Source organism: Rhipicephalus microplus, chromosome 6 (assembly GCF_043290135.1).
Source record: "Rhipicephalus microplus isolate Deutch F79 chromosome 6, USDA_Rmic, whole genome shotgun sequence".
NCBI lineage: Eukaryota > Metazoa > Arthropoda > Arachnida > Ixodida > Ixodidae > Rhipicephalus > Rhipicephalus microplus.
Genome location: NC_134705.1, coordinates 187,929,684 through 187,946,288, shown reverse-complemented (window position 1 = coordinate 187,946,288; position 16,605 = coordinate 187,929,684). Strand labels below are relative to the sequence as shown.

At 48.9% G+C, this 16,605-nt stretch overlaps 2 protein-coding genes across 4 annotated transcripts in view; both read right to left on the bottom strand.

The window, feature by feature from the left end:
* The window catches only part of LOC119167895 (retinol dehydrogenase 12), a 159,527-nt gene that overhangs the window by 77,290 nt on the left and 65,632 nt on the right, over nucleotides 1-16,605 (bottom strand). The window lies entirely within an intron of this gene.
* On the bottom strand, nucleotides 464-6,185 carry LOC142765738 (growth arrest-specific protein 1-like). Its single transcript, XM_075867258.1, has one exon. The coding sequence runs from the start codon at nucleotides 2,332-2,334 to the stop codon at nucleotides 1,423-1,425; it is 912 nt and encodes a 303-aa protein (XP_075723373.1). The 5' UTR covers nucleotides 2,335-6,185; the 3' UTR covers nucleotides 464-1,422.

The window sequence follows — 16,605 nt, the reverse complement described above, 5'->3', positions numbered from 1 at the left end:
GGTGGCGTACAGGATTTTTCGGCGCGAAAAATGGGAATATTGAATTTCCTCTACTGCCGTTTTCAAAATCATTGGCAGGGCAAAAGGAAAAAAAGTTGCTTTCTTCACGAATAACACGCGACTCTGTTCAAAATTAGTGATTATCGTGTTTTTTTTCGTTTTCCCTTTGTCTGTGAGTGTGTTGTAGTGCTGTAAGCTACAACGTGTCTAAGTTCTCTTGTTTGTACGTGCCACTCAAGTGATTTTTGTTACACCAGACAGTTTCGCTCTCCTGATGTGCTGTTACTAGTCCGCAGTAAACCTCCTCGTTTAAATGCTCTCCTGTAAAATTGTATACCTCAGAATGCATAGTTGCTGCTGAAAAGAAATGAAGCTAGATTATTACTTTACCACACTTTTGTTGCATTAAAAACATTGGTCCAAACGAACTACATTACTGTTACTCCGAAACGTAGACAATGAGTGAGTGAAATAACTTTATTAGGTCCACAGTGAAATAAAAAAAAATACTAGCGTATACATACAACAGGCATCAGGCAACAGTGCGCTAGAGCCGACACCTGTAAAAGCTGACTTGTCTTTTTCAAGGCCATTGGAATCGAATGAATTTGTTGCAAGACCGCTGTCTAAAACAAGTCAACACAAGGGCCTGGAAGAGCACAAGGACGTACGGTGCATTCATGACAAAACACACGCAAGCTCGGCTAGAAGGGCCAAAGTATAGGGGCTAGTGGGTGCATTTGTCTCTTCGCCTTCGAGTAATTTCAAACACAACTTTGGGAGTGTCGGCAAGCTCGACTAGAGAAAGAATAACAGTAGCTTCAGAGAGACTTGTCAAACTGAAGATTCTGTAAGAAAACCTCAAGGATTTCTTGCAGTCGTTAGCACCGATTGTCCTCCTGCAAAACACTTACCACAATCTCGCCAATGTATTCGGCTCTTCATAAGCATGTCAAAGCATTCAACTATGCATCTGGGTCATTATTTCCGGTTTCTGTTTATTCACTACGTCTTTTATTCTTCGTTTTTTGCAGAGTCCTCGTGAGAAAGAGACACAACAAACACAATACGTGGTACAATCATCGTTTACGAAACGAACATGCACTAGATTAGGGGGGCCACAGAGAAACATGGTAGCGTCACTGCTTGTTAATAAATGCGTTCTTTCGCTGCATATGCTAACGCTGGCACTGTGGGAAGCGAGAGGTAATTATATTCATCACAGTGAAATCGATAGTTGGGGAAAGTGGCACGGTACAGGAGCGAACCCTGCGGGGCCATAGAACGAGGACAAGAAAACACGGTGAGATAGCTACACAAATCGGTTCCACGCTAGATTACGAGCAACAGTCACCGCCGTGGAGCACTCAAAAAGCAGCTTCATCAACCCAGCGGGGCTCGTTCAAACACGCACTGCTATAGTCACCAACCGAACGGCATCAAGAGATGCATCAACAGAACGGCACGTACCACAGCACTGTCGGCACTCGTTAGTCCTGCACTCGATCCACTTGGATCGATGTCGTCAAGGCGAAAACAGGCGGTGCGCACCCGGTTCAGCTCGTTGCCGCAGGTCACCCGCGTGACGCGTTCGTCGCACGCGCAGTCCAGCAGCCTGTGCGCCTTCTCCATGCGCATCACTATGCGCACGCTGTTGCGGCACCGCGTCGAACAGTTGTCCGCGACGCCGTCCAGCACCTCGTGGCAGAAGCGGCGGTAGTAGTCCCACGCTACCGAGCACACCGGGTCCTCGACGCAGTCCTGGGCCAGCTGCGAACACTGCGGCCTCGCAGACGACGAAAACGGCGAAGACAGAGTCGTCAGACCGCCGCGCAGTTGGAATCTTGTCCCGTTAGCTGTCGAGGTCGACGTGGTGGCGCAGGGCTTCTGCCACCAGCAGGGAGTGAGCCGAAGTCGCAACGCCCGGCAGAAGTCGTCCTCGCCGCACCCGCAGCCGATGAACGCGTAGCCTTCCTCGGTACTCGCCAGGGAGACGAGAGACTGGCGGCAGCGAACCGAGCAGCGACCCGGCGTGCGACCGGCCAGCTCTCGCTTGCAGTCCAGGCGGTGACCGTGGAAGGCCATGCCGCAGGTCAGCCGTCCTATGCAGTCCTGCTCAGCCTCGGCGCACGTCCCGGTCCGGCGTCTTGGAACCGCCCGGGTGGAGGAGAACGACGCGCCGACGTCGACACCGCCACCACAGTCGACGCCGGCAGCGACTATCTGGACGCTGCTCAGGATGACAGCGAATAACAGGATAGATGGAAGGAAGGTCATCAGGTTACGCCGGACAGGGTCTTGTTCGAGGAACCGGTGCGCTGATCTTCCCGGCATTTGAAGACTTCGAACGACGTTCCTCTATATGCTGCTGGTCTTGTGCCTTACTTTCGAATTCACTTGTAAGGCTCGAAAGGAAGCTTGGCACTCACACGTGAAACGTTTCGTTCAAAACAACGACTACCATATTCCACTGGTTAGCGTGTGGCTAAAAGAGGCGAGCGGCGAAACTTTACAATCTGTTGAAACTTAATCTATGAGTCACCGTGCAACGGAACTTGAACATCCCAATGTTAAGGTCACCCTTATTCACGCTTCAGCTCTGACTCCCTCTTCGCGGAAGTTGCTCGCGAAAGCAACATGTATTTCACGAAATGTGTCACCTTTGTGAGATTCGAGTGCTGATGCTTTCATGTGGGAGTCAAGCTCGGTGGACGTTTCTCGGTGGTTCTTCTCTGTCCGGAAGCAAGCACTTCAGTGTATTGATCAGTAACCTGCGCTGATCCAAGTGAATCCCCACGCAGAGAAGAGCTGGACCGGTGGAGACACCGCATTCAATCCCATGAAGCCTAACAACTTCCCTTTTTGAAAAAGAGGAAAAGAGAACGTTGAAGCCCTGAGTTCTGTTTGTATTCCTATTTACTAGCTGGCCTTTTCTACCTCAGACAACAATCGAATGAACAGTTCCAGTCAAAATATACCGTTCTCTTTCCAGACTCCTATTAGGTTGTAAAATAGCTTTTATCAATCTCTAGAACGTTATTCTTACCATTTCCTATTCATTTTCCGAGAGCTGCCTTATTCAACAGATCCTAAGAGCATTTCTATCTTCAGGAAGTTATTCTAGCGATTTCATTCCTTGCAAGGTGTCTTATTCTATTAATATTTGAGTCTTCTTGAAATGGATTCTAAGATGCCTTTTGTCGGGGAAGTGAACAGCCTGCTAAATCTGCCTTTGTGATCCACTGAATGGAATAGGCCATTGAAGAAACCAAGAATCTTTGAAGAATTCAAGTTAAACCAGAAAAGAAAGCTGTGTCAGGAACGGTGAATGTCCCTGACGTCAAAAACGGATCACAATAGATTTTCTACCCATCCATTCGGAAGCTTCGAGATTGGCAATGTGTCTTCATCTATTCCTAGTTTCTTTTTTTAGGACGAGTTGGATGCCTTCATTTTTCGTGTCATGTTACCTCTGGTCGCCGTTATGTTCTTGACTTTTTTTTATGGAGAGCTATAAGCTTGTTTGAAGGGGTTGCATAACTAGTGCTTTGTAATCATGTTGCCGTGTGAGCATCCCAAGACTTATGTTGTTGGCTTTTACTTCCCCGTATACAGTTTCTTACGCTACCTAGTTTGACAAACGGTGACCGTACTTAGCCTTGCAAGTATTTACCGATTCGCTTGTGAGACGAAATCCTTTCAGAACAAGTGCTCAATTACCCTAATATCGATTGGAAAGCTGGGTTCCCAATGCACAAGTGGTACGAGGTGTACCTTGGGGCAACGAATGAACTATGTCAAGCCAAAGTATGCCAAGCCAACAAGTACTTCCAGTATCTCCCAGGGCAACAAGGTGAAAAACGAAATATTGCTTTATCTCATCAATAACAGTTAGCTTTTTCCTGACGAACAACAAATCACCAGAAAGTTTTCCTGTCAGTCAACACAATCAATCGTACTCGACTTGCTTTTCTGGATACAACTGTGGAGACTGTGGCACATGCTTTCAAATGCAAATGGAATCTACACTATTGCTCTTGAGTGTAGCGTGTTCCTAAAACTTGTATGCTTCGAGTCTCTTTTAGAAGCGTTGCACAGACTGCCTGGCTGTGTTGGTGTCAGCAACACCAACCGTCCGCCGACCGCTCAATAACCACACTTAGTACTATTCTTGCGAAAGTCAACGATGTTTTCAATACCCGAGAATCTTGAAGAACACGTGCAGTGAGATGAAAAGACGTGAGAGGAATAAGGCCTGTTACTGACGTGAGATGAATAAGGCCTTTGTTACTGAGTTCACATAGGAAACGGGAAGTTACACTGTAATGGTATGAAGTACTAAATTATTCCATGCTTTAATTATCAATATTTGATCGATATTCCGGTCTGGGGAACACAGTACACCGACCTAACCGCATGCTTAGCAGCGATCACAAGTTCACACCATTCTCTCTCTGTAGTGGCACTATGGACGCAGCTGTAACAATAGCACCATCAGTGGTCCTTCACAGCTGTTTGTGTTCTCTACGAAAGCATTCGGTATTCCTTCAGTGCGGAAGTTATCGTCCATTAGGGGTCATTTCCATATTTTTCTGGCGTAAGGCTGAGCAGTCTTCGAATGGGGATCACCGTAGTACGTAGCGCCCTGCGGCTAACTGTACAGTATCATGCTCAAGTTATTACAACTCTGGCTAGCAGAACTTTCTCTCACTCCGTCATACTTTTCTTTGCTGATTGCGGAGTATCACCGGCTCTGCTTACCTTCTGTAACGGCGACCACATTGGGAAACTTGGTTTTTTTTTTACTTAAATTAATGTTTTCTCATCTATTCGTTCTGAATTGGTTGCTTGAATCACCGTATTCTTAAAAGCCTTCACAAAGCCGGTCATTTCTTACATATCACGTTTTCAAGCGGCAGCACGCTGAGAGGATTTGGCTGCGCGAAGTTATTCCTCCTGGGTTTGTTGCACATAAGTTTAAGAGCCTGCACCTACGGACTTGTCCCGCTATCCACACTTAATTCGTCACGCACACAGTACTGCGATGATGTTGCAGTGTGCACAATCTCACCAAGAGCGAACCCAACACCATCGAGTGTAGACTCCCGAAACACATTTCAACTAAACACTGGTGTCACATTCTCCAGCATCACTCTCCGGCGACCCGCGGGCATCCGTGTTTGAACCACAATTTTCTCTCATGAAACACGACGGGAAGAGCCGAAGGAGCGAAAAAAGCAGTAACCCATTTTTCTCCGCACAGTGGCAACCGTGTAAAGTCTGCTGTGCGATCGCTCTTCAGGTAGCCTCGAGCAGAAGTAAAGTGCACTCACTTCTTAGTCAATCTGGGGTGATTCCCGTGAAGAACGCGAAGCGAAAAACACGGTGAAAGGAAAGAGTACATAAAGTGCGAAACTTTCAGTCGGAGCAGACGGGACAATCCCGTTGGGACGGGAACCGCTCAACAAGAGAGCCTGATACGGAATGACTGCCCGCGGCCACCGGAGGCGCTTCCCGAGCAGCCGCTGCTTCGATGGGAAAGGAGGAGTAACGGCGAAAAAATGTGGGAAAAGGGGAAGCGCGGAGAGAATTGAGGGTAGGTGAAGTTGGAAGCGGAGAGTATTGGCGCTAGTGTGTAAAAAAATCAAGGGAAGCTGGACAAAAAGGAAGAGTGAGGGGATTTGGGGAAGCAGGGAATGGTTGCGGTAGCTACGGAAAGAGGCAGTGTTAAGTAGATTTGGAGCTGTAGGGATGCGAGGTGGAGGAGACTGGGGAAGTGGAGAATGGATGGTCGCAAAATGGCAGAGAAATGATGGCGGAGTGGAGGAAAGGACGGGAGGCTTAGATCGTGAAATCTGGTGAAAGAGAAGTTGTGGAAAGCAACGCATTGGAAATGAAGAGCCCCGAAGTTCGGGACAAAGAAAGCCGAACGGAATAGCGAGGCCTCGAAGGCGGTTTGACGGCACACGTGTGGAGCAAGCGCGGCGTCAGCAAAAAATAAAAGAAAAGAGTTTCTACCCAAACGATGAAAGGGAAATTGGGGACAACTGCTGAAAATGACAAGATTGGGAGTGCAGGGAATAAAGGAATAAGGTGGATGAGAAGGTTTGATCAAAACATGGTGATTGTCGACTGTAAAAAAGAAAAAGACTGTCTGACAGCAATGAAAGCGATCAGGAAGTGGATGGTAGTCAAAGGAGACAAATAGCGTATCACTTATTGGGCAATGGTTGGTGATGACTGACTGGCGCATCCAATGAGATATTATTACATAAGATCGGGGCTCTCAGAAACGCGTCTGCGGCTAGCTTCAGGTTTGTTTAGAGCCCTTAGAGCGCGTTTGTTTTGATTGCCAGAATCAGGGATGCAACAGCGAAAGGATTCGAGTCATTAGAGTGCGCGCGTGGGGAGTAAGAGAAAGTTGAAAAGGGGCACTCCCCCCCTCCCTCCGCTACGTCGACAAGATGTCTGCTCTAGGAAAACCAGCGACTATAACGATGCGAGCGATGGTTTCTAGGTCATATGCTTCGAGTTCATCGGCCCGAAGGGACCCAGAAAGGGCTTTTATAGCTCTCTCCCTTTCTCGTTCGCTCTCTCTCCGCCATACAGCATTTATTCATTCGTATTTTCTTCCGTTTTTTTATTGTGCTTAGTTTATATGCCGACACACACACACACACACACACACACACACACACGCACACCGCACGCACAAAAGAGGTCTCGTCGAAATTCGTGTCAATGAATATTGTTGTGGTCTGGGTCCTGTGGGTCTCGTCGTTGGTAGCTGGCTCCCATCGGACTCGTCCCTTATAGCGAGAAGCAATGCTTATATGGGAAAACAGAGAACAGACGTTTATTTACATTAGAGAGAGGTCAATAAGAAAGTTTAGATATATAGTGGCGTTCTTCGTACATGGCGAGTTCTCCACTCGAAAAAGCACCGAATGAGCCGTGGGGGCTCATTATAAAGGGTCTGTCCTCCCCAGATCCCTAGATCGGGGACCGCGTACAGATGGCACCGTCCAATCACGGACCACACATTACCCGCGAGGGTGACGAGCACGCACGGTCCACGCGAACGTTCAAAACTGAAGCGTGGTCACCGCACGGCCATGTGGCACGAACGCGGCTCCCCCCCCGTCAAGGTGTGTCGCTGGGCGAGGGGTCTGGAGTTGATGACTGCATCCATCGAAAGGGCCGCCGTAAACAAGCTTCAAAGGGTGCCGAACAACTCGTTCAATTAGCGGGACGATTCCCGGCCGCCGCCGCCGCCGTCATCTTCCAAAGAAGAAGCTGCACCGGTGGTCTCCCGAACTGCTCACGGCGCCGCGGCGGCAGGACGCCGCACCCTCCGGCCAGGTGGGAACAATACATGGCGGACACCGGCCGCCCACCCGTTTGGCGACTCAAAAGGAACATCAAAAGGAACGCCGATCCATTGTCAGACCTGGCGCCGGTCCTAACAGCCTCTCCGCCGGGGAAAGAAGATCCCGAGGTGCAGTGGCCAGCAGGTACTGTGCAGCGGGATCTGTATTGCAGCTTGTCGGCTCTTCCTCTATTATTTTTGTCCCGAACACTGGATCCGATGATCATTTGACCAAGAGGGCGTTGCTCGCAGGGATGAGGTGACCCCTCTCCACCATATTTTCCGCCCACCACCAATGAGGAACTGCGGAAACTGCGCCGAAAGCACACCCACACACGAGCAAGCACACGGCAATTCCCTACTCAGAATCACCAGACTTAGATTCACCTGTGGAAGTCATTTCCTTCTACCTCAACTTTATTCCTGTGGCCCCCGCCGAGTCGCAACACCACATCAGCCACTTTTGAAGACATTAAACAAAACACTTGACACATGTTTGGATAAATACAGAAAACTAGTGGGCCTCAAATCGAGGATAGAAAGCAGAAAATCGTTTTGAAGCCCTCGGGGTACTAGGGACAACGACTCAGACCATCTGCGTTGCTGTTGAGTTTACCCTTCTTGTAATGGATATCAAAGGTGTATTGTTGAAGAGCTAAGCTCCAGCGCAAAAGACGGCCGTTTTTCGATGACATGGACTGTAGCCATGTGAGGGGACAGTGGTCAGTCTCTATTGTGAACCTAGAACCGGCGATGTAGCAAGCTAGCTTCTGCACAGCCCAAACAACGCAGGCACATTCCTTTTCTGAGGCACTGTATGCTTCCTCACGAACAGAAAGCTTTCTACTGGCATACAGTACAGGGTGTTCCTGGTCGTTCTCTCCCCTCTGACAAAGCACGACACCCATACCCCGGTCGCTGGCGTCACACTGAAGAATGAACGGCTTAGAGTAGTCAGGCGCGCTCAACACTGGCTGACTTTTTAGTGCCTTCTTTAGCGTAGAAAATGCATGTTCCTTGGCCCCATCCCATTTTACGGTCTGGGGTTCAGTCTTTCTAAGAGCGTCTGTCAAGGAACTTGCAATGTCAGAGTAACGCGGGATATACCTTTGATAATAACCGGCCAATCCAAGAAACGACCGAATGTCTTTCTTGGTTCGTGGTTGGGGAAAGTTGTCTATTGCGGCCAGCTTTACTTCTGACGGCCGGCGGTAGCCTTGGCCTATTACATGCCCTAGATAAGCTACCTCAGCGCGCCCCAATTGGCATTTCGCAACCTTCACTGTTAAGCCGGCCTCACGCAGACGACATAGCACAGCTCGCAAGTGTTTCATGTGGTCTATCCAGGAAGAAGAAAAAATAGCAATATCATCTAGGTACGGGAGGGCAAAGTCCTCCATACCCTGTAACACTTTGTCCATTAGGCCAGAAAAGCAATAAGGGGCATTCTTTAATCCAAAACTAAGGACCTTCGGCCGAAATGTTCCCATCGGGGAAATAAACGCCGCAAGCCTACTAGCCCTTTCAGTTAGAGGCACCTGCCAGTATCCCCTGACTAAATCCAAAGTCGAGATGAAATTGGCACTGCTGACTTGCTCAAGCCTTTCCTCAATATGCGGAATTGGATAAGTTTGGTCCTTTGTAATCGAGTTGAGCCTCCGATAGTCAATACACGGTCGCGGCTCTTTCCCTGGGACCTCAACCAAGATCAGAGGCGAGGTGTAATCACTCTCTCCTGGCTCGATCACTCCTAGCTCGAGCATTCGGTTTATCTCCGCGGCCATTATTTCCCGTTGCCTCGGGGAAACGCGGTAAGCTTTAGAACGAATTGGTTCCGAAGATGTCAGCTCAATATCATGAACTAGGGCTTTGGTTCTGCCAGGTGTGTCTGAAAATGTTTCTTTAAAGTCAAACAATAGTTCCTTCAGTTCCGCTTTCTGATCTGGCTCCAACTCCGCCTGCTCTACCAGGTTACTAATAGTCTCGCCAATGTCTTTGTTTTCTGTTGTTAACTCCGGGAAATCAATAGGCATTTCTTCCGGTTGATTGAGCGACATGTTTACAACGGCATGCCTCTGCTGGTACGGTTTGAGCAGATTAGTGTGGTACACCTGTTGCGTTTTACGCCTTCCCAGTCCAGTAACCAAGTAATTTGTGTCTGACAATTTCTGAACTACCTCAACAGGTCCCTCCCACTGGACCTGAAGTTTATTCTTCAGTGAGGGTTTCAGTATCATCACTTTTTCCCCTACTCGAAAGCTTCGCGTCCGGGCTGTCTTGTCATAATAGCGCTTAGCGTTGTTTTGAGCTCTGCGCATTTCCTGCTCCGCTAGTTCTTGAGCTGCGTGAAGTCGGTCTAACAGCTCAAGCACGTATGCTACTACCGAAGGGTCGTCCGCCCGGCCCTCCCAAGATTCTCGAACAATGCGAAGTGGGGAGCGAAGAGCACGTCCGTAAACAAGCTCCGCAGGCGAAAACCCTGTTGATTCGTGAGGAGCGATCCGAAGCGCGAACATAGCTGCGGGCAAGCAAGCCTCCCAATCCTCTTTTTGCTCATAACAAAGGGCGCGTAGCAGCCGTTTCATGACTGAATGTACCTTTTCTACAGCATTTGACTGAGGGTGGTACACTGAACTGTGGATGATTTTAACGCCACACTTTTCTAGAAATGTCGAGGTTAGTGCACTTGTAAAAACAGATCCCTGGTCGGACTGAATTTCTGCGGGGAAGCCTACACGTGCAAAGATAGATAAAAGCGCTTTAACTACCTCCTCCGAGCTGAGCTCCTTTAACGGTACTGCTTCCGGGAATTTCGTGGCCGGGCAGAGCACTGTGAGTATGTGCCGGTACCCGGACTGCGTTACAGGAAGTGGACCCACTGTGTCTATAACTAGCCTGCGAAACGGTTCTGTGATAATGGGGACCAGCTTCATAGGTGCTTTAGCCTTATCCCCTGGCTTGCCAACGCGTTGGCACGTGTCGCAGCTTCTTACAAATGCCTCCACCTCCCGAAAGCAGCCGGGCCAGTAAAACTCCCGTAACAAACATTCTTTTGTTTTTTTGATGCCGAGATGCCCTGACCACAAACCTCCGTGGACCAGGTGCAGCAGCTCCTCGCGGAAAGGATACGGTACGACTAGCTGATTAAACCGAACTCCTTTTCGACTTGTGTACTTTCTGTACAAGACGCCCCCCTTCTTGGTGAACTGAATGTTTTGCTTAGCCACCCCTTCCTTCGCGTCTGGCGTTAAGTTACGGAGAGTGGAGTCATTTTCCTGTTCCACTATCAGTTCTGTAGGACTTACATTTAACAGCTTTATAGTGCATTCTACTTCTCGAGATGCCTCGGATTCATCCGGTTTCTTACATCTTTCTTTAGATATTGTGTTTTGAGGCTCCATTATAGGGCGGTCCAGTTTCGTGCCAGGTAAAGAAGGCTCTGCCGCTGAAGCTGTTTCGTCTGCCACCGGATCTTTACAAACTGTCTGAGCGGCGAGCTCCCTTGCTTTGGATCGAGTTAAGGCCTGTACGATACCCTCACTGAACCCAATTCCTTTTTGTCGCAGCAAGTACTCTGATTTATTTGAGAACAAATACGGGTATTGCACTGGGAGATGTGCCGAAACGGCAGCTTCAGTGTCTAGAACACCGAAAGGGCCTTCGATGCGGACTCTTGCTACTGGGAGACAGGCACTGTTTGTCTCTACTGCTTGTCTTATCCACGCGCATTCTCCTGTAAACTGACTCTCCTCGACATAGGACGGGTGCACTACATCCATAGTGGCGGCCGAATCGCGGAGCACGCGGCACGGTTGGCCATTCACGACTAGGTCTCGGATGTATGGTTCTAGCAATTTCATGTTTTCGTCATTACTACAGAGTGACATTAACACAACTTTCGGGTTCTTACAACCCAAAGAAATATGCCCCGTCTGTTGGCAGTTATAGCAAACTATCGGCTTCTTGGCCTCGAACGCCTTTTTCTGTTGCCCTTCCGCCCTTTTCTCGGGTGCTTCTTCCTTTCTCTTGTTTTTCTCATCACCGCTTCCTTTGGAGTCTAAACCCTCCTTCGGCATATACCGACCCGACTTTGTCCATCGCGGAGGCTTGTCGGCCCGATATTTACTAATCTCCCTCCTAGGGACATCCTTGCCTTCGAGGGCACGGCGATTTACGTACTCCTCTGCGAGCTCTGCCGCTCTCGTGATAGTATCTACTCCTTGTCTATCCTGAACCCAGTACCTAATGTTTTCAGGTAGACGCCGAAAGAATTGTTCCAACGCAAAACACTGCAGAGTCTTTTCCGCGTCGCCAAGCGCACCCTCCTCTCTAAGCCATTCCTCCAGATTTACCTTTAAGGTGTACGCAAACTCTGGGTATGACTCGTCTTTGGCTTTCTCGATCTCACGAAATTTTCGCCTGAACGCCTCCGCTGACAGTCTGTACTTTTTGAGCAGACTCGCTTTGACTCTGTCATAGTCGTCTGCGTCTTCTTTACCCATACGGGCTATAATGTCAGCTACTTCACACGGCAGCAGCGTAAGCAAGCGCTGGGGCCACGTGTTTTTAGCAAAATTTTCCCTCTCGCACGTGCGCTCAAAGTGCACCAGAAAAAGACCCATGTCCCCTCCTACCGCGTAGGATGGCATCAAATCTGTCATTCGGCGCTCTCTTTCTCGTGCCACTGCGCTAGCTCCGTTCATTGATTGAGCCTTTGCTAGTTCAATTTCTAGGCGTTTCATTTCCATACGATCGATACGTTCTCTTTCCTCTTTCTCCTCACGACGTCTCTGTTCCTCTTTTTCCTCCCGGAGCCTCTGCTCCTCTTTTTCCTCACGGAGCCTCTGCTCCTCTTTCCTTTGCGTAATAGCCTCCAAGCATTCGCTCAGCTCATCGTCATCTGCCCCGATCTTCTCGATGGCGTCAATGATCTCCTGCTTTCTTTTCGTCTCGGCAATTACCTGGCCCAGCTCTCGGGCCAACTCTAACAACTCTGGCTTTTTTAGTCCCTTCAAATTCATGGCGGTCCTTGGTGCTGCTAACTCTTTTAACTAAACAACTTTGACGTACTATCAATACTTCCGTCAACCGTTACCAAATCACTGCTTTGTTTACAATCCTACGCAAAGCCTGGTGATATCTCAGCAAAGAAAAGCAGTGCACTCACCCTATGCAGTCATGAATTCGGACGCGTTCCTTCCCGTGTTGTCAGAGATGCCACGAAGCAGTTTTGTCCGACTCTAGGTCCTCCAGACAGCAGGTCTCAGCATTGCCTCCTGGTCGATGAGCTCGATCCCACCGCTGCCACCAGTTGTTGTGGTCTGGGTCCTGTGGGTCTCGTCGTTGGTAGCTGGCTCCCATCGGACTCGTCCCTTATAGCGAGAAGCAATGCTTATATGGGAAAACAGAGAACAGACGTTTATTTACATTAGAGAGAGGTCAATAAGAAAGTTTAGATATATAGTGGCGTTCTTCGTACATGGCGAGCTCTCCACTCGAAAAAGCACCGAATGAGCCGTGGGGGCTCATTATAAAGGGTCTGTCCTCCCCAGATCCCTAGATCGGGGACCGCGTACAGATGGCACCGTCCAATCACGGACCACACATTACCCGCGAGGGTGACGAGCACGCACGGTCCACGCGAACGTTCAAAACTGAAGCGTGGTCACCGCACGGCCATGTGGCACGAACGCGGCTCCCCCCCCGTCAAGGTGTGTCGCTGGGCGAGGGGTCTGGAGTTGATGACTGCATCCATCGAAAGGGCCGCCGTAAACAAGCTTCAAAGGGTGCCGAACAACTCGTTCAATTAGCGGGACGATTCCCGGCCGCCGCCGCCGCCGTCATCTTCCAAAGAAGAAGCTGCACCGGTGGTCTCCCGAACTGCTCACGGCGCCGCGGCGGCAGGACGCCGCACCCTCCGGCCAGGTGGGAACAATACATGGCGGACACCGGCCGCCCACCCGTTTGGCGACTCAAAAGGAACATCAAAAGGAACGCCGATCCATTGTCAGACCTGGCGCCGGTCCTAACAATATAAAGATCAGTAAGAGTGTTCCGGAATGAAGGGTGGTAGCAGGGATGCAACTTATGGAAGGGAGAAAAACACAAAAAACGGGATAGTCCTAAGGAGTGTACACGTGACTCTGGCCAAGAGAAGGCATGAAAGCATTGCGCAGTCTCGGACGACGCTGACAGCTGAAGAGTGATTGCCCGGGGCTCACTCGGAGAGCCTCGCGGAAACAATCGCTCCTCCGTCGTGCGTACATTGGGCAAAGCCGGACAGAGCCGAGGCAGCACGAGGGCGCTGCCGCTAGGCGTTCTTTTTCTCGTCGAGTCCCTCATGCGTGCTTTGGACGACAGCCGCGGGCATTCTTTATTTGGTTCGTGGCTCTCTTCGCTCTTGGTCCACTTAGTAGAAGACGCCAGGGGCGGTTAGATTACATTTACACTGAAATTGCTTCACAAAACACGGCCAATCAGCTTCTCTAGATAGACGTTTCGCATGCTGGTTGTTATGGTGGAGCTGTATAGCCACCACGTGGCGTGACCTGAAAACTATCATATCTTCCGAGACTTTCTATCTCTCGCCTTCTTCTTCTTTTCTTTTCTTACCGGCTAAGTCACACTATCTGTGACCACCTGATTCAAAGGGAAGAGCCACCCATCATCATCATCATCATCATCGTCGTCGTCGTCATGAACAGACGCGTGATATACCGTTTTCGAATTCGTCCTCTTTTTCATTTTCCGCTTCGCTCCCAGAACAAGACATATTAGTCTCTTTTTATTTTTCAACTATAAAGGGTCTCATGCCGGGGCCCACCACGTCTCAGTTGACGTATATCTTTCATGGATATGACGTTGCGAAATATATACTTACAGGTAGCAAAGACGAAAAATAGAAGGAAGAGTTCCGCAACTGGGCGTCGAACCAACGACCTCACGCTCCTCAGCGCACGACGCTAAGCACTATAAGCCACTAAACAAACCTCTCCAAGTTCTCAACGGTGAGCCATTTATATACACCTTGTACGGCTGTCATTCCTTAGATCTCGACAACTTCAGTGTGTTTTTGCCATCAGTATCGAGATGGCGCGACGGGAACGCGTTTGTCGCGCGCGCCCCAGAGGGCGTCGTGCCGTGCATGCCTGCGCGTCGCTAGGCGCGCGCGCCTCCATAAGGAGTCGTCTAAGTGCGCATTTATGTTTTCTCCGTGGTGGTTCTCTCGCACGTGGGCTTGTCTCGCGATTCGGGTGCTTTGTACATCTTGTACAGTGTTGCTAATTTAGCTATTTCGTAGCTACATCTAGCCACTTTTCAACTCGGCTAGCTACCAAAACTTGATTTAGCTGCGAGCAGCTATTTTAGTTTTTTATATTCTATATTTAGATCTTAATGTAGCTATTTTAGCTGATTAGCTGACGTTTCGGGAAATACTTGCACAAGCGATTTAATCCAGGAAAGCATGGGGGACGTTATCTCTGATTTCGAACTGTTGCGTATTGATTTTGTCTAATGTAGAAAGGAATTGGAGTCTTGTACTTCCACGGCAAGCTTGCTTTGAAGGTACAGTAGTTAAAGAGAGCACGAACGTCAGTTCACTCGCTGCCGCGGCCGCGTTTACAAAATGAGCACACTGCTCAAACACGAAGAATTGCGACACCGTTGTGACAGTTGTTAGCGCTTGTACTCTGTATGCTTGTGCGTTCATTTCGTGCGTCTTTCTTTCTGTTTGGGCATGCAGTGTGCTTTGGGCTTCAAGCTGTGACATTCGTTTATCCGCACTCATCCTGTGCATGCTCAATGCATGTGTGCTTTCTGCTTAAAGTGTGCCCTGAAAGTATCCGGCTGTTTTTCGTTCTTCGCGTAACATTACCTTGCTGTAACATTCATTCATTCGCTATTGTGAAGAAACAATGCACAATCAATGCTCAACTATCTCTGCGAGTACACGTTTCATTTTCGGGTTAAACCGATTCCTGAAAAGAAGGATCAGCTACGCTTTTTTTAGTTGTCTTTTCGTGAATTAAATAATGAGTTATTTCAAAAACTGTCTATTAATAATCAATATAAGATTATGAAGCATTTCGTTTATATATCAAGGCACCGCCAATATCAAGGCCGATACCCCATAGTGGGTTGCGCCAGTTTAACAAGGGTCAACCAGCCGACCAACTCGCACCCATTTGACCGGCATGGAATGCAATAACTCTAGTGGGCGAGCAAACTAGTCCTGACAGAGGAAGACATAACGAAAGAAATATAGAGAAAGAACAAGGGAAAAGACAAAGATAAATAAAAGGCGAGAGAAAACGGGTTAAGGGAGAGAGAGAGGGGAAGACTGGGACGGGAAGAAATAAACAGGTGAAAGGCGAGAGGAGGTGTACAGGGAGAGCGAGAGAGAAAACGAAAGAACAAAAAAGGCGGAAAGAAAAATTACAGAGCATCCACGGAGTGAATGGTGATGAGTGAGACGAAGCGTCCATCTGTCTGTCTTGGTCGGTTGGTCGGTCCGTCCGTCCGACCAACCGACCGACTGGCACTTTAATCATCAACTATAAGAATTCCCTACCGCCATCTAGTGATCTTGTATATTATTTTACGTATAGACAAACAACGCCACTATGGTTAGGTAAACAACGTAAACAACGGTAAACACTATGGTAAACAACGCCAACTATGGGTTAGGATTACAATAACAGCAAGGACCTAAGCGTACGAACTTGTGGTCTATTGGAAACTTCGTTTGTTAGAAAAAGGTGTTAAGTATTTCGAGTAATTCGCACTCAGCCGTGGGAGAGCAGTGTGCCGTCCCTAAAGCGCTGTGTTAAGAAAAAAAAATGTTTAACGATTCTGAGTACTTGGTACTCTACGATGGGAGTGCAAAACACCTTCCTAGGTGAGCTTGTCGCAATTACGTATACTTTTTCTTAAGCAAGTTGGTACACCTCGGAATAAGGAAGTACCGTCCCAGACAGCCAGCGCTGGAACTAAGAGTCGAAATCACTGCCCCCGAACAACTATACTTCAAGACGCCAAACGAAAGTGTCATGAAAAAAAAATAACAAAGAATAGACAGCAAGGCTCCAGCTTCTGTACATCTCCGCAATCTTGGTACTCAACGACGGGGTGTGTAATGAGATAAAGATTGCGTCAACCGGCGTTCAGTGCACACACACACACACACACACACACACACACACACACACACACACACACACACACACACACACACA